The sequence below is a fragment of the Dromaius novaehollandiae genome, chromosome 5 (assembly GCF_036370855.1).
Source record: "Dromaius novaehollandiae isolate bDroNov1 chromosome 5, bDroNov1.hap1, whole genome shotgun sequence".
In the NCBI taxonomy this organism is placed as follows: Eukaryota; Metazoa; Chordata; class Aves; order Casuariiformes; family Dromaiidae; genus Dromaius; species Dromaius novaehollandiae.
The window spans coordinates 50,755,730-50,782,958 of record NC_088102.1 but is presented as its reverse complement, the minus strand read 5'-3'; the positions used below and the strand labels follow the sequence as shown (position 1 = coordinate 50,782,958).

Below are 27,229 nucleotides of genomic sequence, written 5' to 3'. Positions count from 1 at the left end.
TGCCTACACAATGCCGGCAATTCCAATGTGGGCCTAGTGATTTGGAAAGGCTGCATTTTCACACCAAAGAGAAGAGCCAAGTTTTGGTCCTGCCACCAGATCCCACAATCTGAAGAAGCAAAAGAGTACAGGAGCTCATTTCCTGCCCTTCTCTTCTTGGGACTCAGGTCATAAAGGAACGCCCATGTTATGTGAAATGATCTCCTTTTTCCACTCATGAATTGTCCCAAGAGGTCTGGTCACTCAGTCATCTTCGTTCAGGTCCGTTTTAGAGCATCGCATGAAGTGAAACAAATGAGCAGTTGTAGGGATCTACGCCAATGGAGCAGAGCCTCTGATTTTCAAAATCATCTGGTGGAAGGCAGAGTAAAAACAAATGACATCTGCTTCTAATATGCATATGAGATTAATTCAACTTAGCTTTGCATAAAATGCATAAGTCGGGGAGGCTGAATTCTAGTTCTGTCATGTTTCCCAGAGTTGTCCTCACAGGCATCATTTTATACACTGCATCTTCAAAACATTCTTTCACTGGCAGATTAAACCTCAGGGATCTACCCTGGTGGAAGTCATAGAGCTATACATATTAACCCATTCATCCTATTCACACTTATCAGGCTACAGTTTACGCTAATTAAATCCTAAAAATATTTACTGGTATTCTGAACTATCATACTTCTAGTTAAAATTAAGTATGTGTGTAAGTACACTGGGAATGTTTCTGGGAAGCACATCATGTAATGGAGGGCAGAACTGGGCTAATATCAAACAGTATTATTGGTAAATGTAGAGGCAAACTCTTTGGCTAACAATGTGTTCCTGAACAAAGAATATTGAGAGGTATTACACAGAGATGAGACAGAACAAAAGATCAGTATACAGAATACTGCTCTTAATTATTTTGTTTTCTCTGCTTTAAAAATAGTGAAACCATAGCAGACTTTGTGAAAGGCATAGGAAGGGTTCTGATTTGTGTTTTATTTAACTTGGGATAGAAGCAGATATGCTGTACAGATGACACGGGATCCCATGATTAAGACTCCGAAGTGGCAGGTCAGGAAACTTGCCAAAGGCTTTTCTAATCCTCTCATCTTTGGCCTAGTTCAGTGGACCCTTTACAGACCGCAAGGTCTATTGCTGTTTAAATCACAGTTACAAGCAATATATTCAACTTCAGTTCCCTCACCTGTGAAATTGTGATTACTTCCTAATTCTCTTGGATATTATGAAATTGAGCATGTTAATTTAGTGCTATAAGTTGTCAGATACAAAAAGGAGCATAAATTATTGTCTTGATTTCATTTGGTTAGTGTTTATGGCATGAATACACACACCAACCCTTCTGAGGAAAGTTTCTAACCAAAAAAATTTAAAACCGCCTCTCTGCTGAAGCATTAAAGAAAATCATTGTCAGCTGTGTGCTACACATAGATACTATATATACTTATATATACATAGTATATATATCACTTATACATCACCACCTGAAGAAAAACAAGACTGGAAAACAAGCAGAGAAAACAAACTACCATTGCAATCTGGGCACCATTTATCAAAACAGCTCAGCTTAGCCAACCCCCAAAGGACAGCGTGGCACAGCTCGAGGCAAAGGAAGATTTATCTATGTTCCTGAGAGTTTCATTCTTCCTGCCATGCAAGTAGAGAAGTATACAAAGCACTCTGTCCCCTTTCTGTTTTGCACTGTCCCCATCCCCTGCCCTCACGAGCCATCAGAACGGCTGCGTGCAGGATGTGTGGGGGATGCCCAGAAAGAAGGAAGAAAGGAGCTCTTTTGTTAGCAATCGCGCTGATTCAGCACAGCATCGGCTGTGCACTGCAGCTCTAAGCAGAGCTAGCACCGCTAAGGGAATCGGTGTGTTTATACAGAAACGCAGTCAAGGCAAAGATTTGGCCACAGAAGGCAGGCCCAGGAGGAAGACTCTGCTGGACTCCTTGGTTGTACCTGCCTTTCTGTGTAGGAATGGCCTGAAGGACAGGCTTCAAGCTAAATGTACCAGCTGCCACAGGAACTACCTGCTGGACTATCTAATATAAGCATCTATATGTAAGGCAGATATAGGTCCTCAGGCTCTCTGTTTTGCTTTGATCCTGCCCTGGGGCAAGATGGCAGGATTAACTGTGGGCAGCCAGGATTGCTCCTGGTCTTTCCCTGGAAGTGCCCTGGCATCTGCTGGCCTCTGTAGGCACCCAGTAGTCACGCTCAGTTCAGGCTGTGCACAGGGCTTTACGCTTCTCCTACACTACGCTTCTGATGCTTCACATAAATGTAGTCACAACAGAAGATTGGTACCTCAGATTTCCCTCTTGGAGACTTCCACGGTTAAGAGGGTAACACTATGTTACAACAAGGAAATGCCTAGTACTGAATTTAACTGTAGGAAAGATGGCCACAGGGAGAAAGAGAAACACATTCTCACAAGGGTAACCTTCATGTTAAATATAAAGCTGTGCATCTTCTGGTAACAGCAAAGGTAAATGGAGTGAAGTGCACAGATTTCACATGATGCTAACATCTTCCTGGCATGCATGTGGGTGGCCTTCAGACCCTAGAATGGAGGTCTATTGGTCTTATTTATCCAAAGAGTGAGTACATCTGTTAGCTTATTTTACAGCACTCTACATTCTTCTCCCTTAAAATCAGATGACAGTCTCCTTGGTGCAGCCATGAAGGATTTCATGGAAAGTACATTCTTGTACCTTGTGCCCTGTGTCAGCCAGCTGCCATCTCTTTACCCCAGAGATGGGTGCATTTTACTAGTGATGTGCATACACAGGATCCATTTCCACTCTCACTCCCGTCCTCTTAAGAGTGAAGACATGGTGACACCTGCCACTCCTGAAGTACTTTTATAGCCGTTCCACTGACAGAGCCTTGTGTAGAAATGTAAAAAACTACAGATCATCACCCCTCTGAGTTTGTGCTGGATACTCCTAATCAACCACACTTTTTGAAACAGGGCAGGTACAGCTCACATCCAATGAGTGACACTAAGTAGGGCCATGAGAATGCCAAACAACCCCCTCACAGCATTGCTCCCCTGTGTCTCTGACACTGCACACAATTCTCCAGAGTCAAGAGGCTACGGTGCTATCCAGGCAGTAATTACAGCTGCTTATAACTACACAATAGGCTTGTGTTTGCAAGTCTCAGAAAAGGGCTAGTATTTGCTTCATGGGAACATCACAAGCTTTTTTTTTCTCTTCAATTCATTTCTCTTCCTCTTATTAAATATTAAATCTCTCTTTAAACATATAGGAAGAAATGTTTGTGTATTTAGCATCATTCCTTTGCCTAGGCTCCAAAGCTGGTGAAATACTGATGTGAAGACTTCAGCTCTTGTTCTTATTATACTAGCTAGTGGGTTTTGAATCTGATCCCCTGCCAAGCTTCCTGCTGCATCTGTGAGCATCCTGCCACATGCACATGGAAACAGTATTAATTACCCAACTAGCAGCTCTTCTGCACTGGCAAGGAAACCTATCCAAGAACTGTGAGGTTGAGTCAGCAGGAGAGGGCTAAAAGGACTAAATATACACAGCTCAGTCGAGCAGTGACTTGAAGAAGAGATGGTCACATCCTCCAGGCATAGGAAAAGACTGAAGAGGATTAACAGAATGGTAAAGTACAGGGCTAGTAAAAGCAGTGAAAAGAAATTAAGAGGGAAAACGTAGGCTAAATGTAAGTCAGGTCCCAAAAGCAACCTCCTGGCATAAGACATCACATCAGAACGTTCCTATAGGTTGTCTTCAGAGATTCTGTCTTAGTTAAGCCTGGTACAGGCCTGAGAAAGCATTGGATGCTTTGGTGTCAAGGTCTTCAAGAGATCTAGAGAGATACATTGTGCCCTCAAGTACATGAGAAACCTCTCCTCAGCATCTAGCTGTGTCCCAAATGACAATCGAAGGCAGAGCATTGATGATTTCTACAGTGGTTGCTCATCACAAGCCAAACCAGAAGAGCTGAGTTGCCAAATGCAAAGTGCTGGCAGTACTTTCACTGCTACAGGGACCTCAGCATCTTAACCTTCTTGAGACTCTTTGGTTATCCACATGCCCCAGTGTCAACCTGAAAACAGTGTTGGCTAAAAGGTACTACAACCTACCTTAACTCAATATTAAATCCAGCTTGAACATGAATAATCCATTCACATCGTGCATTCAGTGGGTAACTCTCCAGCAAAATCTGGCCCCTAGAGGCCCGAAGAACCTGTCCACACCCTAGGGAGGAAAAGAAAAAAAAAATCTGTGAGAGACCTTCACAATGCATCTGAAGAAAACACATGTAAAAGGAACACTGGAATGAGAGGACAGGGTGGCTTAGGAGGAAACACACTTTTTTACCAGTGGTATATAAAATAATGGGACAGTTGCACAATGGATAGTTGAGAACAGGAGTGCCCCAAGAAAAGCTTTAGTTTCCTGCTTCTCTCCACTTCGCAAAGGGGGCAGCCCCACAAATCCCACTCTGAATTAGCCCATCCACCCATCTGTCTGATGCTCCAGCTCAGAACAGTTTTGATGGATCTCATGTGGACATGAGTGATTACTGAAGCCTAGGAAGCTGGTGGGAGAGTACCAACAGTGCAATGAACACTCCAGTCAGTTCAAGTGAATGAAACAATGAGAGGAAGAACTGCTCCACACAAAACCATAGTTTCAAATCCTTCCCAAGGAGACACTGGGAAGAAAAAGCAGTTGATGAATTCCTGGATGAGGAAGGTGCTTTCAGTTCATTGCAGAGAACCTGTTTGTCTTCAAGATTCAACACATCATCCTTTCATGTTAATGTCAGCAGGCCAATGGGGACATATAACCATCATGGCTCCCCCACCAATGACTTGGTGTAACATATGTATAAAATATAGTCCTCATCCCTTCTCTGATTCATTCCTTTTCTTCTTCTCCTCCTGTCCTACTCTGTCTGCATCTCCCTCTGCTTTTCGCCATACCATGAAACCTACCTCCATGCCCAGCATCAACAGCATAAGATGAAGGGCTGTTGTCAGTTCTGCCTAGCCTGAGAAAACCACTAGAGAAGGACTTGAACAACCAGGCAGATGAGGTCACATACTGAGAAAGCAGTATCTTTTCATGGCTTGCCTGCAGCTGTCCCTAGGCAGCTGTCCAGGACTAGTTGTCCTAATGCCTCATCTTGGATGCTGAACATATTTAGCCCAGAGATTTCTCTCACCTTCTGTAACCCCTCCCTTTCCCCCATTTATAAAATATGGCCAACAGTATTTTCCTTTATAGAATAAGAAAAGTTGTTTGTAGAGCCTTCAGCGATTTGTAAATGAAAGTGCTAGCAAAATGCACAATCAAATCATTAGACTCCAAATAGAGCTCATTTCTCAGTTAGTACTTTTCTGATTACATCTTTTCTTATGGAGTCTTACACATGGCTACATTCCCCAGTAAACCTTCTGTTGCTTCACTGAGGGATGAGGCTGTATCCTCAAGCCAGAAACTGCAAGAGTAATAGCGCAACTGAACCAGGGGCTTCTGATAGGCTGCACACCACAGATAACTAGGATAAGTAAAAAGACAAATGACCAATAGACCTCCACAGCAAGTCTCTCCCTTCTTTTTAAACTCTTAAGCCCATCAGAAAATGCCGTTCCCCTCCATCTGTTTCCAAAAAGGAACCCTAAACTTTTAAGCATTAATGCAGGATGAACTTTCCCTACCAGAATGGTGGGTTTTAACATTCGCCACAGGGCCCTTCTTTCCTTTGGGGGGGGAAAGGGTGACAGTGACCTGATTTGGAGAAGTACCAGGCATCCGCGGTTCCCATTGATGTTAGTGTCTGGAAATCAGTCCTGCTGTGTCTGGTCTATGGGGAGACGTGAAAACCGAGGGTCAATTACTCCTCTTTCTTCTTAAGAAAGAGTTGCTCAAATGAAATACCCTTTGTTCATTTACCCTCGGTTACCCTTAATTAAGCAGGACCCAAGGAAACAGAAATCCTGCTCAGAGGAGCTCCTCACAAGTGTTTCATCCTCCTCAGTGGCTCGCTTAGTTCCCTGTGTAAAAGGAAAGGATTAATGACTGTGCGCAGCAGCCACATTAGGATTCAGTGAGGACGGCAGGATCTGCGGTGGTGCACATGATAATGCTCCTTCCCACAGCATGGAACAGGACCTTGTGCTGCTGCTGGCTCCAGCCTCAAAAACAACCTGAGACAAAGCTGCTAGAAATCTTCAGATAGCTTGACAGGAGGCTTGGATCACCTCAAAGAAAGTTTCCCTTTCGTCCCGAAGGGCTTTTGAGTTTCCTATGCCTTTAACAAAGGAAAGCCAAAGAACTGGTGCAAAGAGATACTTGTGTGCAAGGCATACTAAATACACTTTTCTGTTTGCAGTGGTACAGCCTGAACTTTCTGAACACTGACGCCAAGGAAGTAGGTTTGGCCAGCAAAGCAGGTGGTCCAAAGGCTAAAGAGGAGCCATTCAATGACTGCCTCCAAAAGAACATTCTTGGGTTTGCTACCACCCTTCTCTGCATGAAGCACCTTTGCGGTCAGATCAGATCTGCACTCCTGTATCTCCAGCCCTTCTAGCGGAAGTTAGGCTCACTCCCCAGACCAGTAGTTCAATCATCTGTCAATCAAAGGAAATCGCTTGTCTTCCTAGTGTGAATCCGCAGGAGACCTGGAAAGTTCTCAAGAATAATCTACATCCTAAACACACATGCTGGCAAATCCTGCCTCATTTACAAAAAAATAATCCACTTGGGCAAAGTTTCAACATCCTTGTTCCGTTCCTATTTGAAAAAAGGCAGCTTTCAGGGCCACACTAAGATTTCCTCCAAGGCTTGTCGCTAAAAGAAAAGAAAACAATCCGGGAGACCTCTGGGTTTTAGCCCACTGAGACCCAATGGGTCTGTGAAGGGAGAGGTCCTGAGGAGACCTCTGGTAAGAATTCACTATCTGTTGTTTGGGAGCTACAGCATCAGTGCGGGGCACCTCCAGAGGCCACGCGACTTGACACAGGCGCACGAGAGCAGAAGTGTGGATGGTATTCGGAAACAGGCTGATATGGGAAGGGCAGGTAGATGTGACTTCTCACACAACTTCTCTCGGTGTATCTGTCACCTCCTGGTAACATCCCTTGGGACCACTGCACACCATTTCTCTTCCTGCCAAAGGATCTGGTGTCTTTAGCTGGTTTCAACCACGCGTACGGATCCGGCCATGCCAGCAGACGCCACGGCCGCGCGGCTCTCCTGGCCTGGCCCCCGGTATTTCTCCCCAGCCCCGCCGGCAGCGCGGCGGCCTCTTCCCAGCGCCGCGGCCTCTTCCCAGCGCCGGCCCCAGGGCGGCCGCCGGGCCCTCGCCGCTCCCTCCGCCCGGACGGCGCTGCTGCCGCGGCCCCTCGCTCCCGCGGCCTCCTCTCCGGGCGGCGGACCGGGGCGCCCCGGGGCCGCGCTGCTGCGCCCTGCGGTGCCCCGGCGGGGCAGCCGCCGGCCCCGCACGCCGGGGAGGCCGAGGAGGGGAGCGCGGCCCCCAGGGCGCGGCGCGGCCTCCCGGGACTCCGCGCAGGGGCCGCGTCCGCCCGCTCGGCCCCGGCGCGGCGCAGCTCCGCGCTTCCCCCGCGCTTGCAGGCGGCCGCCATTTCCCAGCGGCCCGGCCGGCGCCGCGGTGGCGCTGCGGGCGGCTGCGGGGCCCCATGGCGGCCCCCGGCGGCCGCGCGGCGGTACTGCAGCGCCGCGGCGGGGCAGGGGTCGCGGCAGGGCGGCGGGTGCTCCGGGCGCCGCCCGAGCGCGGCCCTGCGCGGGGCGGTCCGGTGCGGGAGGCGAGGGGCGCTGAGGGGGCCGGCGCAGCCGGCTTGCGCCGCACGGCAGCCGCGCGCTGGTCTCCCGGTAAAATCCCCCTGAGCGCGATCCCGAGCGCGGAGCAGCTGCCCGGGCCGCCGGCAGCGGTGCGAGCCCAGGCCGCGAGGCCCGCGAGCGGGAGCTTGGTGTCCCCTGCCGAAACCCGGCCGGCTCTCAGGCCGCCCGACCGGCCCCACAAGGGGGAGACAAAACCCCGCGATCCCCCGGGCTGCGGGACATCTCCCCCGGGCTGCGGGGACATCTCCCCCGGGGTGCCGGGAGATCTCCCCCAGGATGTGGGGACATCTCCCCCGGGCTGCGGGGACATCTCCCCCGGGGTGCCGGGAGATCTCCCCCAGGATGTGGGGACATCTCCCCCGGGCTGCGGGGACATCTCCCCCGGGGTGCCGGGAGATCTCCCCCGGGCTGCCAGGGCACCCTGAAGGCTGGCTGCCAGGTGCCCCTAACCTCACCACGAGGCTTAACGCCCCCAGCCCGAGCTCCGCTGAACTGCTTCAAAACGTTCAGGGCAGAAAGGGGAAGCAGAGGTCTCCGAGGAGACAGACTGTCCCCAGTGCAGGGGCGAGGGTTGTGGGCTGCGCTAGGTGTGAGGAAGTGAAAAATTACAAGCAAATTTCAGCCGAGGAAACCTTGCAAGGGCCAGAAGAGCCTGCCAGAAAGGCCCTGCTGTCTGGCCGATGCAGCCGTGTTATTTCCCGCAGCAGTAAACTCAATTCGGAGTGAAGCTGTGTGTGCAGACCGTGCACAGCCAGCCCGGCCAGTGCCGGTCCTGTGAGCTGGCTGCATGCTTGCTAGCAGAGGGCACTCGCGTTTGCAATGTAGGATGAAGCAGACAGATTAAATCCCCCGATTACTTTGGTTGCGCTCCCTTGAATTCCCTCGATTTATTGGCATCCTGCCACTGGCAAGGTGCCCGGAACAGACTGCAAAGTTCCAGATGTGATCGTACAGGTACCAAAACGAGATTTCTCCTTCTGCTTCTCCTCTCTCCAGAAAGTATTGTGTCAGCACGCCTGCTGCTCCCGCAGCCAGCGCGCGCTGTCGCTCGGGGGCTCCCCGCGGCCAAGCCCCACGCAGCCACGAGCCTGCGAGTGCAGTGCCCGGCGTGGCTGCAGGCTGCTTTCTGGGCATCCAGTCCCTGTGCGCCTGCGCCTGCCCCCAGGCTGTCTGTGCGACAGCCCCCAGAGCCCGAGGAGGGGCGCCCAGGGCTGTGCTGTGACCGTGACCACCCTCCGCACCCCTCTCTGAGAGAGAAAGCGACGACAGCAATCCCTGCCCATCCTAGCCTGTCTTTAGTCCCTGAAGTACCGCAGAACCGTCCAGAAAAGCCCGTTTTCTCACTGCTTCATTCAAAAGAGCAAGTAGCAGGAAAAACACTAGCCCTGTGTTGGGCCAGTATTACAAAAACCACCTAACAGACTGCAGTGTGAGGTTGCATTTGCTTTAAAACACGAGTAGGCTGAAATATACTGTAGGCAACCGATCTGCTCAGGCAGAGGGAGGAAGGATTAGATGAGCTAATGATTCTTCCTTGGCTCTGCTCTTATAAAAAGCGCCAGGGGAGCTTTACCATCGACCCAGAGCAAACGGGCCTTTAAAGCGCTATCAGAAATCACGCTGTAAATTGCAAGGGACTCCGTTTATCAATTTCCAAAGAACCAAGGTTGAGTTAACCCTGCTGCTGAAACATGCTGATCCCCCACATTCTGCTATTTAAAGCAATGATTTTATTTTGTTTGCTTTCACCTCCTGAATGGTCATGGACCATGTTAGATACGAAAGCAGATTAAATCGTTGCCTTAAAACATGTGACTAAGAGAAGATAAGACTAAGGTATGCAGAATAATGAACAGAACAGAGAAGGAGAGGCAGGCTCTGCTTTCACCCCTTTCAGTGAAACATGAACAAAAAGGCAGTCAATAAAAATTGAAGGAGGTGTTGGTGACAGCTGTACTTTCATCAGTGGGAAGCTGGTAAACGAAATACTTGTCTTAAACTGTATTCAATTAGCTTATGGCATCCATTAATAGAAGATAGCATTGGGACCAACAGCTTAGCAAAATCCAAAAAAGGATGGGTTGTGTACGCTGTCTGGAACAAAACCTTGAGGTAGCACTAGCAGAGCCTGAAGCACTCCTGGTCCATCAGGACACAGTTGGCAGTTGCCAAACACTGTATTTTCCTGGGCTGTCTTGGGGTGTGTTGGAGTGGTGTGAAGGGGAGAGCACTGGGGCTTTTGTGGGGCTGGTTCTGCTGCCTGGAGGTTGGGGGAGGATGGAGGAGAAGCACTTTAATACAGATGCTGTCTTTGTAAATGTTTACGCTTCTCTGAAAGCCTCTGGGGATCAGTTATGCTGACATATGCCAGAAGAAATGCAGAGAACAGAAGATATCCAGAGTCACAGTAGTTAAAATTTTGAAATAAAAATAAAAATAACGGAAGTTTAGCAGTGTTGTAAACTCCCATGCCTTGGGGCCCGGGCCAATCTCTAGCTGATGAGCTTTAGGAGGAAACTATTCCCTGCTGTAGATCTCCTTACTGCCTGGTTGCTTTTGTCCTCTTCTGCCCGTGCCCTTTGGAAGAGCCACCGCACGGGAGGAGCTATGGCACAGCGCGGCTCTGCCTGCAGCCCCCGCTCCCTGTACGCCATCGCTCTGCCCGCACGGGACACTTACTCATGCAGTCCCCTCCATACCAGCCGGCTCTGCACTCGGCGCAGTAGATCCCCTTGATGTAGAAGTCGTCAAGCGTCCCTCCCCAGGAGCCGTTGCGGCAGGACTTGCAGTTCTCAAAAATGGTGCATCCTGAAAGGAGAGCCAGCGTGTCAAAGGAGAGCCAGGGTGGGTTGTCCCGAGGACAGAGGAGCCGTTTCTGTCTGGTTTTCATACTAAATAGTGACAACATTTGTGACTCTTCTGGTGCTGGCAGGTTCCCTCTGTGAACTGCACCCAACCTCTACCCTCAGACCCTAGGAGATCTCATATTCTGAGATCTGGGGCCAAACTCCCTGTCTGACTGTTCAGATGCCTCAACCTCTAAATCTTGTTGCTTCCCGTATAAATGCTTCTCTCAGCAGCCTGAATGTGGATGCTGATGCGGCTCAGGCCCAGCCCAAGTGACTCCAATTTCTTCTAACCTGGCCCTGTCTCCTGCTTTTACCTTTGCTTTGCTGTTTCCTCCTTGCTAGTCAGAGTTCCCCATCCTCTCTTCCTTCTTGCCCTGGAAATACAAACCGTCCCTGAGTACCCATGAAACACTCCTTGTCTAAAGCCAACTGCGACATCACCCTTTGGCAGCTCCAAAGTTTGCCCAAGAAGTCCTGAGAACACTTCTGGTGGAGGGTCTTGTTTCTAGCTACATGGTGCTAAAGTGCCTTGTCCAGTGTCTTCTGCTGCCAGCAGGGTGGCAAAGAGAGTTCCCGAGGAGACCCCGGGCAGCCCCTCACCCAGGCAGGTGCACGTGCCCTCCTCGCCTCCTTGCCCAGCAGCTACCTGTACGGCCAAAGGTCCGGTGGGGACACACCACAACTGTAAATGTACCTGGGTGGATTAAGCAGGAATCACACTCGTTTTCCTCATTCCTGCAGCAGGGAATGGTGTAGCCCACTCTTTCCCTCCGTCCTGGACAGACGCACTCGATCTGGTCGTATTCACAGCACTCCCGACACATGATATTCCACTCTGCTCCGGGGCAGTTTTCATTGATCACCGTGTACTCTGCAAGCGGGGAACAGAGAGGTGGGAGCGGAGAGGGAGGATGGAAAAAATCCGTTATCTATCTTTATACAGTGATTTGTCAGATCATATGTGGCATGAGGTTGTCCCAAGTTTTCAGCATAGGAAATGCCAGACTATGCGGTAATATACACAGCCAAAATACAAGGTCAGTTTGGGTGTCTAAAGCACACCCAGAGCGTTTTGCAGTGCCAGCCAGAGGTGGCAGACAGACCAGAGTCAAGCAATATGTTCAGTTCATTCCTTTCTCTGTAAGGCCTTCCCACTTCTGTGCTGAGGAGAGCGATGAAAAAAATACAGGGAAATGCAGTCACAGGAGAAACTTTTTCTAAAACCTCAAGACTGATTTATAGCCTCATATACAGTATAGATTATTGAAATCATAGTAACATTTTTTTCATGTCTCTGTGAATTTGCTACTCCCAAAGACCAGGGTGTCCAACAGGAAAGGCCAATTTCATGGCTGGGATTTAGCCAGTTTCACTCCCTATTTTCACTCAGAAGCACACAGTGTTACACTTGGTTTCATTGCCAAAGGAAACAAGATTTTTTCATCATTTTTAAAGGTTCATTTCATCTGAGCGTTTCTTACGCGATAACATTATTAATGTCTTTTATTATTTAGCATAACTTTATATGATGATATTTAAGCTACCCTGGAAGTGACCTTTTGAGAAACCAGGTTTTGATGCCTCGGAGTGTGACTCCAGACTGCTACAGTAACTGCAGATCCCATCTTCCTTCCACCCGCCTGCTGTCTAAACTCTACAAATTGAAACCTAACGAGTGCACGATGCTGTCAGCAGGTCCCTTAGCCAGCTGACAGACCTGACGGCTGGTTTCATGGAGTCTGATGATAAAAAGTGTGAGAGCAGACTGGAAAGATGAGAAGTGAAAGAAACATAATGAGACTCTTTCTTTCTTCTTCCCTCTCCCCTCCCCTTTTTTCTTTATTTTTTTTGTTTTGGCTAGATAATATCCTTTCTTCCTTTGTTTTAAACTCTGAGTGACAGAGCTGCATTGTCATTGCAACAAGCCATGCACGTCTACAAAGGAGAGCTGCGCGCCTGTGCCTGGCTCCCTTCGCGCCCAAGTTCCTTTTTCATTCCGTTGTGCCTCATAATCTAATTACGACGTCTGCTTTAGCTCCCCGCTGCTGAACCTTGCTGCTCTGTCTCACTTTATTCTCCATGGCCTAATGAAGCCTGATTCCTGGAAGCTTATCTTTTTCCTTAACGATATTTACTTGGTCCATCAAAAAGGGACCACCAACAGTTTCTTCATTTTTTTAGTTTGGCTGGGAAATGAAATTTACCCCTTCAGACTCCTCAGAATGAATCCTTTCCCTTGTGCCTGATGCACAGACAACTGGAAATGCTATCACACTTCTGACTTCAGAAATAAGGTCACTGTTTATTCTAAAACCTTTCTGTTCCCCTCTGCTCCTTCCCCCCCCAGCCCACAACCATTCCAAAAAAAGAAGAAAGCTGTTTCTGGCGCTTGGTCAAATTCTGCAATTCTTTTATTCCAATAATAAATTCTTGCATCAAAATAATCTTAGTGCTTAGCACATATAGAGCTTTTTTGCCCGTAGATCTCAACGTGCTTCCCAAAGTCCTTTTTCCAGATGGGAAACTGAAGCACAGAAAGGCAAAGTGACTTTGCTCAAGGTCCCGGAGAAAAACAATAGCAGAGCCAGGAATTAGACTCCAGCCTTCTCATTCCCAGAACAGCAGTCCATCAACTTGACCATGTTGGGACGTCTTAACCTATGCCTATTATTCTCTTTTAATGAAGCCATTTATCTATGAACTGCATCTGATTCAGATTCCAGAGCAAACTGATTACAGGTGTCTAATTATCTTATTAGAACTGACACTCAGTTTGATACGTCTTACTATACATCATTGACAATAGCAGTTTCTGTGGTGTATGGGGGTGGAGGGTCTCACTTCTAGTCGAAGGAGGACTCCCCAAGGTTTGAGTAATAAATAACTACCCAACACTCAGAAGCTGTTGCGAAGCTTCCTTCAAATTCTTGGGTCTCCCAACTCAAGCCAGAAATCTAATTTCCCTCAAGATTGCTAATGCCTATTAAATAAAATAGTTTTTTCCATTTGGGCTGTATCTGTAAATTTCCCAAGACAAAGTGTTATCTTTAAATTGATCCAAATGTCCACAGGTGAAGTTGCGCTGGGACGACTAAGGCGTGTCTCCATCCCTGGAGAAATTCAAAGCTTGGCTAGACAAAGTTGTGAGCAACTTAACGTAACTTCAAAGGTACCACTGCTCTGAGAGAGGGGCAGGACCAGATGACCTCCAGAGGCCCCTTCCAACCTAAATTTGTCTGTGATTCTACAAAATATTATGCATGTATTTATATGTGTGTAGAATGTGTGTGTGTGTGTGTGTGTGTGTATACATATTTATTTTTATATGTACATTTTGTGTATGCAACAGGGCCAAGGAGCAGATACCACACTGACTGGTGGTGAATTCAATGGGTCTATTTGCAGTGTAAGATAAGTTTAAGGTAATGCTTTGTGTTAAGATGGGAGCAGCAGATCTTGGCCCTTGAAGAACTGTAAAATAAATTTGCTGTCACCTAGAAATGCTGTTTGCTCACTCCTTGCCCTTGTCTGAACTGAGACAATGAAAATAACCTGTCTTTTGATTTATTGCCAATTCAATTCCCTTTCAAGTTCTCAGGTACTGCAGTTTGGGCAACATATATAGCCACGACAAGGAAATTTGTGGGTCTGAGCTTTTTTTGAAGTGATGCTCTCTGGGATTTTCTTTGCAGAAGCCACAAAATCTATTATTCTGAAGTTCAGGAGAAGCTATTTGTTAAATAAATTTGTGTGAAGACTTGACAGCACCTCTTTAATAACAGTAGGCTCCCATTTGTTTTGCGTAAGTGTCTCCTGGCTGCTAAGCAGAAGGCGAGGGGAAGCTGGCCTGGGGGATGCGGGAGGAGCATCTCCGTGCGGGGAGCGACCACGTGCCCGGTGGCACCGCTCAGCCCGCCACCCCGGGAGGATGAGGCGTCACCCGGCTGCCCCATGTGCGTTTGGGGGCAGGTAACCACTTCCCCACCGGGGACTCGCTCTTATTCCCCCCACCTGCACTTGGCCTTTATTACCCCGAAACGGAAGAGAACGAGGCCGAGAAGCGCGCGGGAGTTACTGAGCCAGCAAAACGCTGCAAAGGAGGCTGGGGCCAGCCGCGGCAGAGGCGAAAGCGGGGTGGTCAGGGCTGGACTATGCTCGTCCCTGTGAGGTGGCCAGCAGCAGCGGTGCGCTGGGTTGCATGGGGCCAGGCAGTGCCTTGACCTGCTCTGGAAGACGCCGGAAGAAGCTGCTTGACAACCCGTGCAAAATATTTAGCTGGCAGGGACAAACAAGCCTCAGGACAGGCAAATAAACGATGGTTTCATTTGTGGGATTTTAACGATGGAGGAGAAGCCTCTTAAATCCAGGCATATCTACGGGGGGCACCAGGTCCCCAGAGCGCAGGGGAGCATTTCGGATCCTAGAGGCTTTCTCCAGCGGGTCGCAGCCCGCACCCGCCTTTCCGGGGGCTCCCAGCACCTGCCTGCAGGGTCACCCACTCCCCTGATGAAGCTGCAGCAAATCCCGCCGTGATTTGCCTTGCTAGGCTTGCCTGCATCCCCCACGTGCTCCGGTGCACGGTTCTCTCATTCGCTTCTTATTTCGTCCTCACCTTTCCAAAAAGGTGCTGACTTCTTGGGCCAAGAGATGTGCTTGGGCTAGCCAGCCTGGCGTGCAGCAGAGGAGTTTCAGCGGTCTGTAATGTAGTAATCCTCTCCCTGACACAAATGTGTCTGTTTTTCCTATCACCCGCATGGTCTGGGCGCACACATGACTCAGACATCTCTCTCCTTGCCAGACCTCAAATACGATCCTATTCCAAACTTCAGGACCTCGGAAAATGAGGTGATAAAAACCCTACAAGAAATTCTTTTAATGGCTTGGAAAGGGTCACGATGGAGGGTTGACAGAAATATCGTTAGCAATTGAATAGAAATGCCACCTTCTGAAAGGGTAGTTTTTACTGCACCCTTCTGAAAAGCCAGAAGTTTCCTTGGAAGATAAGTGAAGGCTCCATTAGCACTCATCCTGATGACTGAAGATATGTTACTTATGCTTATGCCAGGGAGTTCAAAGAGGATGCCCGAGTAATAAAAAATAGCTGCAAGGATAAGGCCGTCTTAAAGCCCTAGTTCTATTCAATACGAGCTCTGCCGGAAAGGATAGCGATGAGTCCTGCGGGATATACAACGAGCCTGGTCAAATCTCTCATTCGAGGGAAAAGCAGGGACCTATGAGGGATGGAAAAAAGTCTGATCATCAAAGAAAGCTGTGTCTTAGAGCTCAGGGATAAAGGGAGAACTGCCAAAAGCCAAGCTGAATTTGACCTTGCAAAGGAAATTAAAATAAAAACAAAATGTTCTTCAGACATATAAAGAAAAAAGAAGAAGGAAAGAAGAAATGAGACTCCTGTGGGATGGGGTGCAGATGAAATGTAAGACAGTGGTCAAAATTGTAGTGAGCTGTTAGTTTTCATTTCCAGGGAGGCCGTTGATGGGGAACCTGTGAGCACGGCAGGCAGATTAATGGGTTCGAGGGCATGGAAACAAATAAGGTATGATCCACATACGAGTGAGCTCCTAATCCACTGCAGTTTGCAGCTTGGGACATTCAAGTAAAGCAGCTTCGGGTTTGGTTTGTCTTACTAGATCAGGCTTTAAAGTTTGGTGATTCAGGAACTGAGGCACAAGCACAGCACTGCCTCGGGGAGGGTCAGACAGCTGATCATGGTGAAACTTGAGCTTCAGCACACTGGCTTTTTGCTGTGGTGATTTTATCAGAGTCTCAGATACCTTACTGGATAGGAAGGGTACGTAGCTGGGAAAATTATATGGCTAAGAACTGACGTGAATTGAAACAAGACTGATTACACCAGTTAACTCCTGTGTCTTCTAATCCTTTGGAAGAATGACTTTTTTAGCCATTTTGCAGTTCTCTAGTCATGTTAAGCTGATAAACACACGCTGCTGGTGAAATGGGACACTCTCCACTGCACTGTCTCCCTGACTTCCCATCCCCACTCCCCATCTTTGTGCCGGCATTAGCTGCTGTGTGGAGGGGTCAGAGGACTGATCCATCAGAAAACTAGTCTGCAGCCTCTATCCTTCCTTGGCAAAAAAAAGAAAAAAAAGATACGTTTACCACTTAAATGTGCTTCACATTTCTTCAAAAGACAAAGTACCTTAGGAACCTGCTTCCTATACCTATCAGGAGAAAGTGCTTTGTAAAGACATCCATATCTTGGTCTGAACTGATGAAACTTCCCATCCTCCAAGTCTTTTCTGTTGTCTTGCAAAGATGAGTTCTCCTCCCATGCCTCAATTTATCCATCAGTATAACACTACTGAGGCCCAAAGAGGTATCATTGCAAATTGCTTTGAAAAGTGCTCTACGAATTAGAAGCGTATTGTAAATAAGAGCAGATACAAATGGATATGTCTCTAAAAGAGTCCACAGATGACGACTGTATCAAAGTGATTGTTCAACCAGTTCATGTTTCACAGATTGGAATATGTCCCTTTTTATTTGATTGCATTTTAATTTTTCAGCATGATGCTCAGTAACAAGACTGCCTTGTACAAGAGGCGGCAGCATTTGAATCTGAAGGAGCAGTTTCTTAAGGTTCTTGTTAGGGAATGTTCTCCCATTTAATAACTGTGAAATGAAGCTTTTTCATTTGAAGGAAAAATAGCTCTGACTGAGGTGAAACCTAGTGAGAGCTAACATATTTTCTTTCTCTGTAGTTCTGTCTCATTTGTATTATTATTTTATCCTGCTCTTTTCTTATTCAGCTCTACTTCTGCTGCGCTGGTATGCAAGCTGGGCCCCATCTCGTAGGTGCTGCGTGGGTTGACCTGACATGAACAGCAGCAAGAGCTCTGAGCGTGCAGCTGCTGTGGCATTTGTCACCTGGAAATGAGAGACGCGTTGGGTGAAACTGTGGCTCCACTGTGCTGAATAGCAAAACTCTCCCTTTGACTTCAGTAGGGCCAAGAATTTATTCATTGGCCAGAAGAGCAGACCTGGGGAAGGAAGAGATGCTCCCTTTAACAGGCTTTTAATGGACCTTTGGGAAACACTGCACCCCGAATCAATTATAATGATGGAAAATGTAGGTCTTCATTCTTAACCTCTTTTTGCCTCAGATAGCCCATTGTGCAAATGATGCCTCTTTTCCTACTAGCTGGGTTAAGAGATTGAACAGCCTAATGTTTTCTGTAAAAATGCTTTCTTCTCTTTGGAAATTATGTCCCTATTATTCTTTTCAGCAGCCAACCTAATTAGAAGAGCAGCTAAAATCCATCCCTGTTTTAGTTATACTCAGCCTGCTTACTACATGAATTGGAGACCTTTCTTGAATAATCAGACTGCCTCTCCTGGTGAGTCAGTTAGCATCCTTGCCTGGCTATTAGTGTGTATTTTCACATAGCAGTAAGAGGGGAAAGGGAAAAAAATGCAAGTGTTTCTCCGAAAAAATACAAAGCCAGCTTGTGAACATAGAGGGAAATCTACTATGCTAAGCTGACTGGCCACTTAATAAATGTGCATTAATTCCACTGCCTTTTTTAAGTCCCAGATGCAGGATTGTGTTGAAAGCCGGCTAAACTACAACAGAATATATATTCTATTTAAGAAATGCATTGAAAACTTTCTAATGTAAGTGCAACTGTGTTCTGCTGGATGAGACCACCTTTGTCTTCAGCGCTGTCTTTTTAACAATTCAGGTCACGGTTCATATAGATTAAAAGGCTAATGCAAATTCTCCTTTGACTCAGGAAGTGGGATCTGCCTAGTGTTTTCAAATATAATGGTATCTTCCAGATTTTCTATTGTCATATAGTGTTCAGTAGCTACAATTTTCAAAAGTCAATAACTGGGAAGCTCCTCATAGGCTATAGGTTTCCTTCCGTGTGCTCCTACATTGAGTCAAATCGGCTAATAGCAGTGCCCTTTTTACACTTGTAAGCTTCCACTCTCAGCTCAGCTATAATAAGCAAATCATAAACTCTCAACAGTTCTGCTCCAAGGAGAGCAGAATTATTGGTTCAATAAAAAATCATTTTTGAGGTCTCTGTTGGGTCGTTAACAGGATTTCTAGTATGACTTCCAGGGCTTGTTCCTGTCTCCACGCTGCCTCATTTTGCTTTGCCCGTGATAAAAATCAAGTATCTCAGTGTAGCCGAAAGGAAAACCAAGTAAAAATTCTGCTTCCTATTTGTGGGGTCTAGAAGTTGCCCATCTACGAGGTATACTGGTGGGCGAATGTATAAACTGCATTAACACAGACAGCTCCAGGTTTTTCTGGTTTTCAGTGTTGACTCTGAGGGAGTCTCCATTCAGTCTTTCTGCATGTTAAAGCCTCAGTGATCCCACTGCCCCTCAGCCAATATTGCCTCCGCTCTGATGCCCGCCCGGTTATGCTGGTGCCACCCGTCTTCCTCTTACGGTAAATCTGCAGGGCCTGCAGCTCCTCACCTTGCCTCTCTACCCGCTACTGCAGAGGGGACGGTGGGCTGACAAGGAGCTATGGCTGGTAGCTCGAGGAGAGGATGCTTGTTCCTACTAGAAACTTGTTTCCTTTCTCCTATATCTCAGCAGCACTTTTTTGCTGGTGGCAAAAGGTATCGTGTAAAAAAGATCCGTACGCCACACACGCCCCAAGCGGGAATTCTGCTCCTTTCCCCATTTGCTTATGCTGAGCCCTCCCGTTTCCCTGCTTTCCCTTCAGAGGCAGACTGGTTGGGCCCCTGGCCCGGAAAGCTGCATGAAGCGTCTACGTCTCCACCACGTCTCAGATCCCGTTCCAGTTCAAACATCGCTCTCTGCAGCATGCCTCTTCCCCTTGCCCTCAAAACACCACACAGCTTCCTCTTGCTGTATCTTTCTGTCATAGCTGGATTTAAGTTACAGGCCATCCACGCCACTGAGCGGGATGTTTTCAGCATCTGAAGCAACCTGAATAAGCCTGCCCTAAACCTTCCCCTCCCTCAGCTTCTTCTCTGCAGTTGTGAAATGGCATTTGTGATCTTATTACTGGCACTGTGGCATCATGTCTGTGTCTCAGAAGGGCTGTGACAGGGTAGAACAGCCAGGATTAGGCCAAAACTCAGAGGCCATTACATTACCCATCAGGCCTTGATTTCTTTCTGGGACAGAGAAGCTTATTCTCACCAGGAAAATTATACTAGCATGATCAGGAAGAAATTTTGTTTTTTCTGTGCTGCAGGACAAGGAACAGATGCAGATGTGGCACTTTGCAGACAGCAAGAGCATCAATGAGGTTAGAGAGCCCGACGAGATGAGACCACTGTAATGAGATTAGAGGGACGGAGCTGGACTTTTGAGGCAAGCGAGAATATTTGGGAATCTGTGGGAAAGAACCGTCTGCGACATTTAAGCCCATGACGACGCAGCATGGGAACGCGCTGGTGTTAAACAGCGAGGACCAGCGCCGGGCCTGTCTTGGGTGCTTTTCTGCTGTAACTGCGTGGGGTTTTGAAGGCGGCTCCCGCGGCGGGTGCAGCTCAGCCCTAACCAAGGACGGTGGGATGCCCCCGGGCCGCCTGCCTCTCCGGGTCCCTCCCGCGCGGCCGGGCATCGCACCTGGGTGCCACCTGGGCGTCCCCGTCCCCGGGGAGAGCGTCCCGCCTGCTGGGCTCGCGGGGATCCCGGGAGCCCTCTGCTGCAGGAGGTGGCCTCGGGGCCCAGCGCGAGGACGCCGGGTCTCCCTCCAAGCGGCGAGCCGGTCCCGTGGGCTCTGTCCGTGCGGGGAACCTAAACGCGTGAACTGGAGTAACCCGCTCGCTGGGATTGAACGCATCTGGATGTGTCTGAGTGCATCTGGGCTGCGCTCCTCCAGACGGAGGGGGAGGGGGAGAGGGGTTGGGAAGGGTTTAGATAGGCAGAGGCACACACAAACACACATATATTTTTTAAGGAAATATGAGTCACTTGCACTGGAAGTTTATTCCAAAAATCAACTCCCGGACCTCCCCCGACTCCTGCCCCCAACTCTCGAGGCAAGCCCTGTGCAACTGGGTGTGATAAACACGGACAAAAATTGGATACATCTGTGGGGAGGAGGCAAAATGCGCTTTTCCAACCTGCCCTGACATGCCAAGGCCACCGCACTTCAAAACCGTTCCCCTGCCCCCGGGCGCCCCCCTGCAGCCGCTGGAGGGGGAGCTGCTCGCCCCGTGGGGTGCGCTGGGGGCCGGGCTGCCAGCGGGAGGACGGGAGGCGGAGGAGGCAGAGGAAGGACAGGAGAGGGGCTCGCTGCCCTGGACGTGGGTCCTGCTGGCTCTGCAGCGTTTCCCACGCTGCTGCCCGGCTGGCTTAGCCCCAGCCTGTGCCCAGGTCTTGCTCCGTGCCGGCCGCGGCCCCTCCAAGGCGGCTGCGACGCCCCGCCGTCGACGCTGAGTTATTTATGGCCGTTTGCGGCTATTTGGAGGGTGGGCGATCTCAAGACACCTCACCTCCACGTCCGCGCGGCTGCAGCCCGCGGCGATGCCGAGCGCCGACCGTGGCAGGTAGCTTCAGCCACCTCCAGGCGCAAGCAGCACGCGTCCGTGGGCATCCCGACGGCGAGGCTGCGCTCGCCAGGACGTGCTTTTTGTTTCACCTTATCAAGGAGAAACTGTGCGTGCTGCTGCAGCAGAAACCGGAGCAAGACTTGACTACAAAAATCATCATTCAGCTTTAACAAGGCTTACCCTTTGAAAGGATAATATTGGCAGGGCTAAAGCCCAGTTCGGAAACAATGTGTGGCTTTTGTTTTCCTTCTTTCCTTCACTTTTTTCCTCCCTTCCCTTCATTCTTGGTGTTGGGGCTGGAGACGAAAGTCTTTGTCGTGCCAAACTAAACAAATTACGCTTTACAATTCGGAGACTTAAATGCCTCTTTTTATCATTTCCTTAGCATTGAGTGTTGAGAAAATAAAGCAGTAGTAAGTGAAGTGATTGCATACCCTTTTCTTGATGGCCATTGGCAAACAAATCCAGCCAGTTGTTTCTCTTTAAGGCTATTAAGTCTGTCTGGAAGTTATCCCTGGACAAGCCTCCCCCCACGCTCTGTGCCAGCAAGAAAGAAAGAAATAAAGCAAAGCCCCTTCTTTCTAGTACTAACATCCCTCCAGACCGCTCTGCTTCCCATGACAGCACGGGAGATCAGCCCCTCGGACCACGCCGCGGCAAAGGCACCTCTCCGCCGCGCAGAGCACGCACACGCTCACTTACGGTACCTCTCGGCAGGCAGGCGACGAGCAGCAGCTGGAGGAGGGTGATCCCGACGTGTGTCCAGGGGGCTTGCTCCATGCTGCCCGGGCCGGCGCGGCGGAGCGACCGCTCAGGAGGGGAAAGCAGGCGAACGGCTTTTAGTGGGACCTCACCAGCTCCGGGCTGCAAGGGATCTCGGATTTCAGACCTCGGCTCGCTCCCATCCTCACCAGAGGGGAACTACCTTCAAGAGACTTCTCAGGCGTCCAGAAGCACGACGTCACCCCAAACCTCTCCAACTGCTGCCTTAACCCTTTCTGGACTCTGGCGGCTGATCCCTTCTGAGATGGGCTTATTGGCTCGCAACGCTCAGCTCCGAGATAGCGGTTTCCATCTCAGAAAGAAAGAAATTGTAAAGGGGGAAAAAATGCCTGTGAGTCATCCCGGGGGAGCTGAAGTTACCTACGTCTCCAGGAGGAGGCACTCGGTGGGTGGTGCCTTGGGCACGCGGCAGCGTTTGCCCCCCAGGAGCGGGGCCAGCCGTGGGGTGGGTGCCAAGGGGGCATTCCCGTCCCACGCGCCCAACGGCCCGGCTAAGGGCAGCGTGTCGCTTCACGACGCGCCTAAAATAGCCGTGCGTGTTTATGGCGGGGCAGATGAATGAATGAGGCTCGCCCAGTGCTCCCTCCACCGTGGGTGGAAACCACAAAGCACAGAAGGAATCACTTGGACTACGCGCGCCCGAGCTCGGCAAAAGCTCTTTCGCAGAGTCGGCTTCTGCCAGAAAGCACAGTTTTGGCAAAATTGAAGTGTTTTGTCAGAGCATGTTGATATTGAGGAAATGTTAAATCCAAACAAAGGAGACCATTTCATGTGGATTTTATATTTGTGCCTTATTGTGCTTTGGCTTTTCTATTAGCACATGCTACTGATTTTATCTGGTCTACAGCTCATGTGTAATAGTGGTAAACTTTATTCTTTCTAATATTTTTCCAGTACAAGTTTTCAATCCTGTCCAAAGGAAATATTTCATGGTTCTAAATCAGACTTTCCCAGACTTTCTGCAGCAAATTTTCAAAATTTACATATATTGTGAGAGAAAAAAAAGAAATATTGGAATTTTCTGTGGAATAGAAACTCAAATGCCTCAAAGGTTTTAACAGATACTTACATCTCTTTACAAAGTTCTCAGGCATGTTGAGCAACCTCAAAAATTTGTGAGCAGTAGCCAATGGAAACCTTGGGCAGTTTGCTGTGGTGGAAAATCCATTACGCCTTCAGGTGGTCTTTCACAGGATGAATTCCTTTATCCAGACATCTCTCGAGGTTATGCCTGTCTGTCTATCAGCCTGTTGACTTTAACCATGACCAGTCTTTGTAATATTTGTGCACTTCTCATATAAAACAATAGCAAAGTGTTTATGGCTGCCTTTTTTCTCTAAACCTCTCAACACTCCTGCAAACCCACCCGTGAGAACACTAATGTGAGAAGGACTTCAGATAGATGCCAAGATTTTAACCTTTATGGCATACAATGCTACTCAGAACTCGTCACCATATCACGGTGCTTAAAGGACATTTGGTCGCTTAGCTGCCATTTGACTTTCTACAGGGCTCCCAACAGTGAATCAGATGATAACTACAGATACAGTAACAATAGATCAATAAATATATACTTTCTACTTCTCCAACATGGTCTTCAACTACCTCAATATGACCTATAGATACTAACTAAGTTTCCACACATCCCTATGAATTAGTAGCTCCTGTTCTCTACCTCTGAAGTCACTGGCAAAATGTTCACAGCTCTTGTGAAAAATGAAGAAATTGAGGCTTATGATTGGAAAGATCTGTTTGGCCATGGGAATAGTTGCAGTGAAAGTCCATACCAAGCTGAAACCAGGGGTCCCAACATAAGCTGAACAAGGCTTACTGCAATATTGCCACTCCCAATATTCAAAAACCTTAAAAAGATCATAATATCAGTGAAATACACTTGTGAAAATACCACATTTGAGGCGTGAATACTTTTGCTTTGGTCTGAGAGCAGAGTCATGTGTGTATTCCAGTGTTTTGCATTTTCTTTTTACATTTAAGGTGAGTCTCCTGCAATACCCCTTCTTGTAGTGTCTGGCAAATTTTGTCTCACCTCTTCTTGAGATGTGGCATGACTGCATTTGCTTTTACTCTGCAATGGCCTAGGCTAATGTTTTCTACTTTTTCCCGGAATTTTGTGGGCGTGTAGTTTCTGCCCATGCTGGGTTTCACCCAAAACTCAAAATGAGTCCAAAAATGTCTAGTGGGAATTCATTTGACAACCCTGCCTTTTATTTTCTGTCACAACTGACCTACTGGAAATCAAAAAACTGCACAGAATGTGGATGCAAAACTATGAAAAGCTCCAGATTTACAAGCCCCAGAGAACAGCTCATTGACTGGTCTGATTTTATAACATAATGTACCAAGCAGGATTGTAGCTTTCATTGCAAATGTTCATTACTTTCAGTGCTAGTTCCTCCTGCACCTCCTAAATAGTGCTGCCGCAGAGCTAGTGTGGATGTCGCCTCCTCCTGCTGCCAGCCCTCCTCTCTGGGTCAGTCGCTGGCTGGCGCCCCGCGTAGACAGTGCCACAGGAGAAACTACCAAGGCTCCAAAAGTCCTATTAGGCCCTACTATGGGTTCAAATAGCCCCTGTCCCCAGGGCCCTGGCACTCTGCCCCTGTGACCTACTGCTCCTTTCTGATCTCTCTCGGTAGAGCAACCCTGCAGAGGCTCTGACAACGCTCCTTGTTCGGGCAGAGAAATTGCTGTCCGGATGTCCGAGTTGTGTCCTCTCTCTCCAGAATAAATGCATTGGTTGATGCTGTTCCTATGGGAATTCCTGAGGATTTCAAGAAAAAGGCTCACAATCACATGCCTGCGATGGATAACAAGGCAGGAACAGAAAAACTCAGAAGAGCTAGTGACATCATAATTCTTACTGATGTCAGTTTGTGTTGAAGAAATGTTAAGCTCAAAATTCTTTCTTAATTCCAGCTTTGGGTTCCTCTAACAAGCCATCACTGGTTAGTGTCAGGAAGAAAAAAAGCTAATTCCTTTTTACTCTTTTTTACTCCTTTCCATCCCACCCAAACCACTGGAACTAGCCACTCTGTGTGTAAGGAAAAAAAATGAAGATCCTCTAAATAGCTGCAAGTGATGAAAATGGGATGTCCTTTCCCCTTTGCAAAGAAATACAAAACTGTTCTAATGTCTATGGAATTGTGACTAGTTTATTTTATAGCCCAGACTCCTGGTACACAAAGAAAGCACTTCGCATAGTGAGTCTTGTTGGGCCTGAGAGTTGGTTTGCAGATATCTGATGCTTGGAGTTATCTGAGGGGAGTCTCGTGGGAACCTAAATCGAAACTGGTTCGTGTTGTGTGAAAAGAAGGGAAATTCCAGAGCATGAAATAAGATTGGACACTTGGAATCAGACTTCAAACCTAATACATAGGTTTTTCATAAAGGCCAGTACCCTTGGGGAAAATTACCCACAAGGGCCATAGGTATTTGTTTATTTGAGCCAGTTCCTGTGGCAAGACCTTCAACACGGTAGGAAAGGACTAGCTGAAGTTGCGCGTTTGCCCTGTTTAAGGAGCAGCTCTGGAGGGACACCTTCTGTTTTAAGATGGAAAAGTGGCTTTTCTATTTTATGGAGGAGTGGGCTAAAGAAGAGGAAAGCTGACAGAACTTTGCCATCTTTTATTTTTCTTGTCTCCAAGGGCAAGTAATTATAAGGTAATCAGGGAATATAATTGCACTCAGTAAAACTCTGGAGTGCTTAAGTTAGCTTAACACCGTGCAAAATCGAGCTTAGTAAGTGGATCCACTGCTTCCTTAGAGAACCGCTCGGCAGCCAAAGAAGTGACTTCAGCCTGATCCCATCGCTTTGCCAGCACACGGCCTCTTTACCCGAGCTGGCTGGTGGGATGCAGCTCTGGCCCGGCGAACGGCTCTGTGCGGCTCTCAGAGCACTCCTGAAGGCACTCCTTGCCTTCCCGCGGAGAGGCAGCCACCGAACCGGGCACAGCCCACCAGCCACGTATTTCAAACTGTGTGTAATTCTCAGCGAAAGTGAGCAAAAAGCTCCTAGCCGTGTGTCTGGGCTGCTGAGGAATCTCACTGTAGCATTTGGCTGCAGTGTTCATGTCTGCCCTTTTGCTGAACATGCTTAAGCACAGGTCTGAAAATTGCATTACACTGAAACTGAATTGTAAAACGGTGGAGCAAAAATTGATGGAGTTAGTATATGTTAATACTTATTATAAAGTAGCTGGCAATCCATTTCAACCTGGAGTAAAACAAGCCCTTTGATAAATAATAATTGACCACTGAGTGAATAATTAATATGTAATTAATACTACTAACTTGTACACCTGTAACTCAGCCATCAAAAATCTGAGACATGAAAACACCGTGTGTTCCAGTCTGCAAGAAGGGAAAGGATACCACCATTTTATCACGGGGAAAACTGAGATGCAGGGGGAGGAACGGAGGTTCATGTCCTGCAGCAGCAGCAGGACAGGAAGGGAACACAGTGGCTTCACCCCCATTTGGTAATTGAAGCTCTGGAGTCTCCTGCCTGAGAGGACTCAGGGAGGAATCATTAGGGATGAGAGCACAGTTCTGAATAAAATCAATTTGGACTTGAAGTAAAATCATTGTCTCAGAGCCAGAATGACTTCTGGGTCGCTGGGCTTTTTTCAGTCTTTGAAAGTTTAGTGAGCTTTCTATTTCCTTCCATTTTCAGGAACTTGTGGAATTTCTTGTTTCTGTTACTGGAACATTACCAGAAAATGCTTCTTTTGTGACTTCTACCCAGATGATTCCATCCCAAATGGCCCTGATGATCCTCCAAGCTCCTGAGGTCCTGCTGGAAAGAAATCTGTGATTTTCAATGATGTTACTCATTTGTGCTGCTGCAGATTGGATGTCTTCACAGGTCATCTTTCTTACTAGCAGGTTTGGATCCAATTTCTCTCTCTTCTCACAGGCAAGATTCCCACTGAAACTAGTGGAGCTTTCTGCCAAAAGAAGAGTTTGAATCCTCTGAGCCCAAACCTGCTCCCGTGGATTTGGTGTAGGAATGTCTTGGACTTCAATGACTGCCTGGTAACAGATCATCACACCCAAACAAAATCCGAAGAAAGCTTTTGAAAGAGAATGTGGAAGAAAACGGACCAGTTGAAAGCCTAGAAAGGGCTTATATCTCAGAGGGGAAATTAAGTTCAAATGAAACTCAAACCTTGAGCTTTAAGAGTAGCAGCAACAGCA

General features: G+C 48.1%; 1 protein-coding gene across 4 annotated transcripts in view; it reads right to left on the bottom strand.

Annotated features, from left to right (window-relative positions):
- The window catches only part of PAMR1 (peptidase domain containing associated with muscle regeneration 1), a 56,816-nt gene extending 34,372 nt beyond the window's left edge, over positions 1 to 22,444 (bottom strand). For 2 of the 4 annotated variants that reach the window (XM_026099946.2, XM_026099947.2), the window contains exons 1-4: positions 21,940 to 22,444; positions 11,395 to 11,571; positions 10,531 to 10,659; positions 4,125 to 4,239 (exon numbers count right to left, since the gene is read on the bottom strand). In XM_026099946.2, coding sequence (XP_025955731.1) covers positions 4,125 to 4,239; positions 10,531 to 10,659; positions 11,395 to 11,571; positions 21,940 to 22,012 — 494 coding nt within the window. In that variant the 5' untranslated portion in view covers positions 22,013 to 22,444. Of the gene's footprint in view, positions 1 to 4,124; positions 4,240 to 5,708; positions 7,665 to 10,530; positions 10,660 to 11,394; positions 11,572 to 21,939 lie in introns of those variants that run through there. The other 2 variants (XM_064512780.1, XM_026099948.2) reach the window with 2 other exon arrangements.
- Positions 22,445 to 27,229: the final 4,785 nt, after the last annotated feature.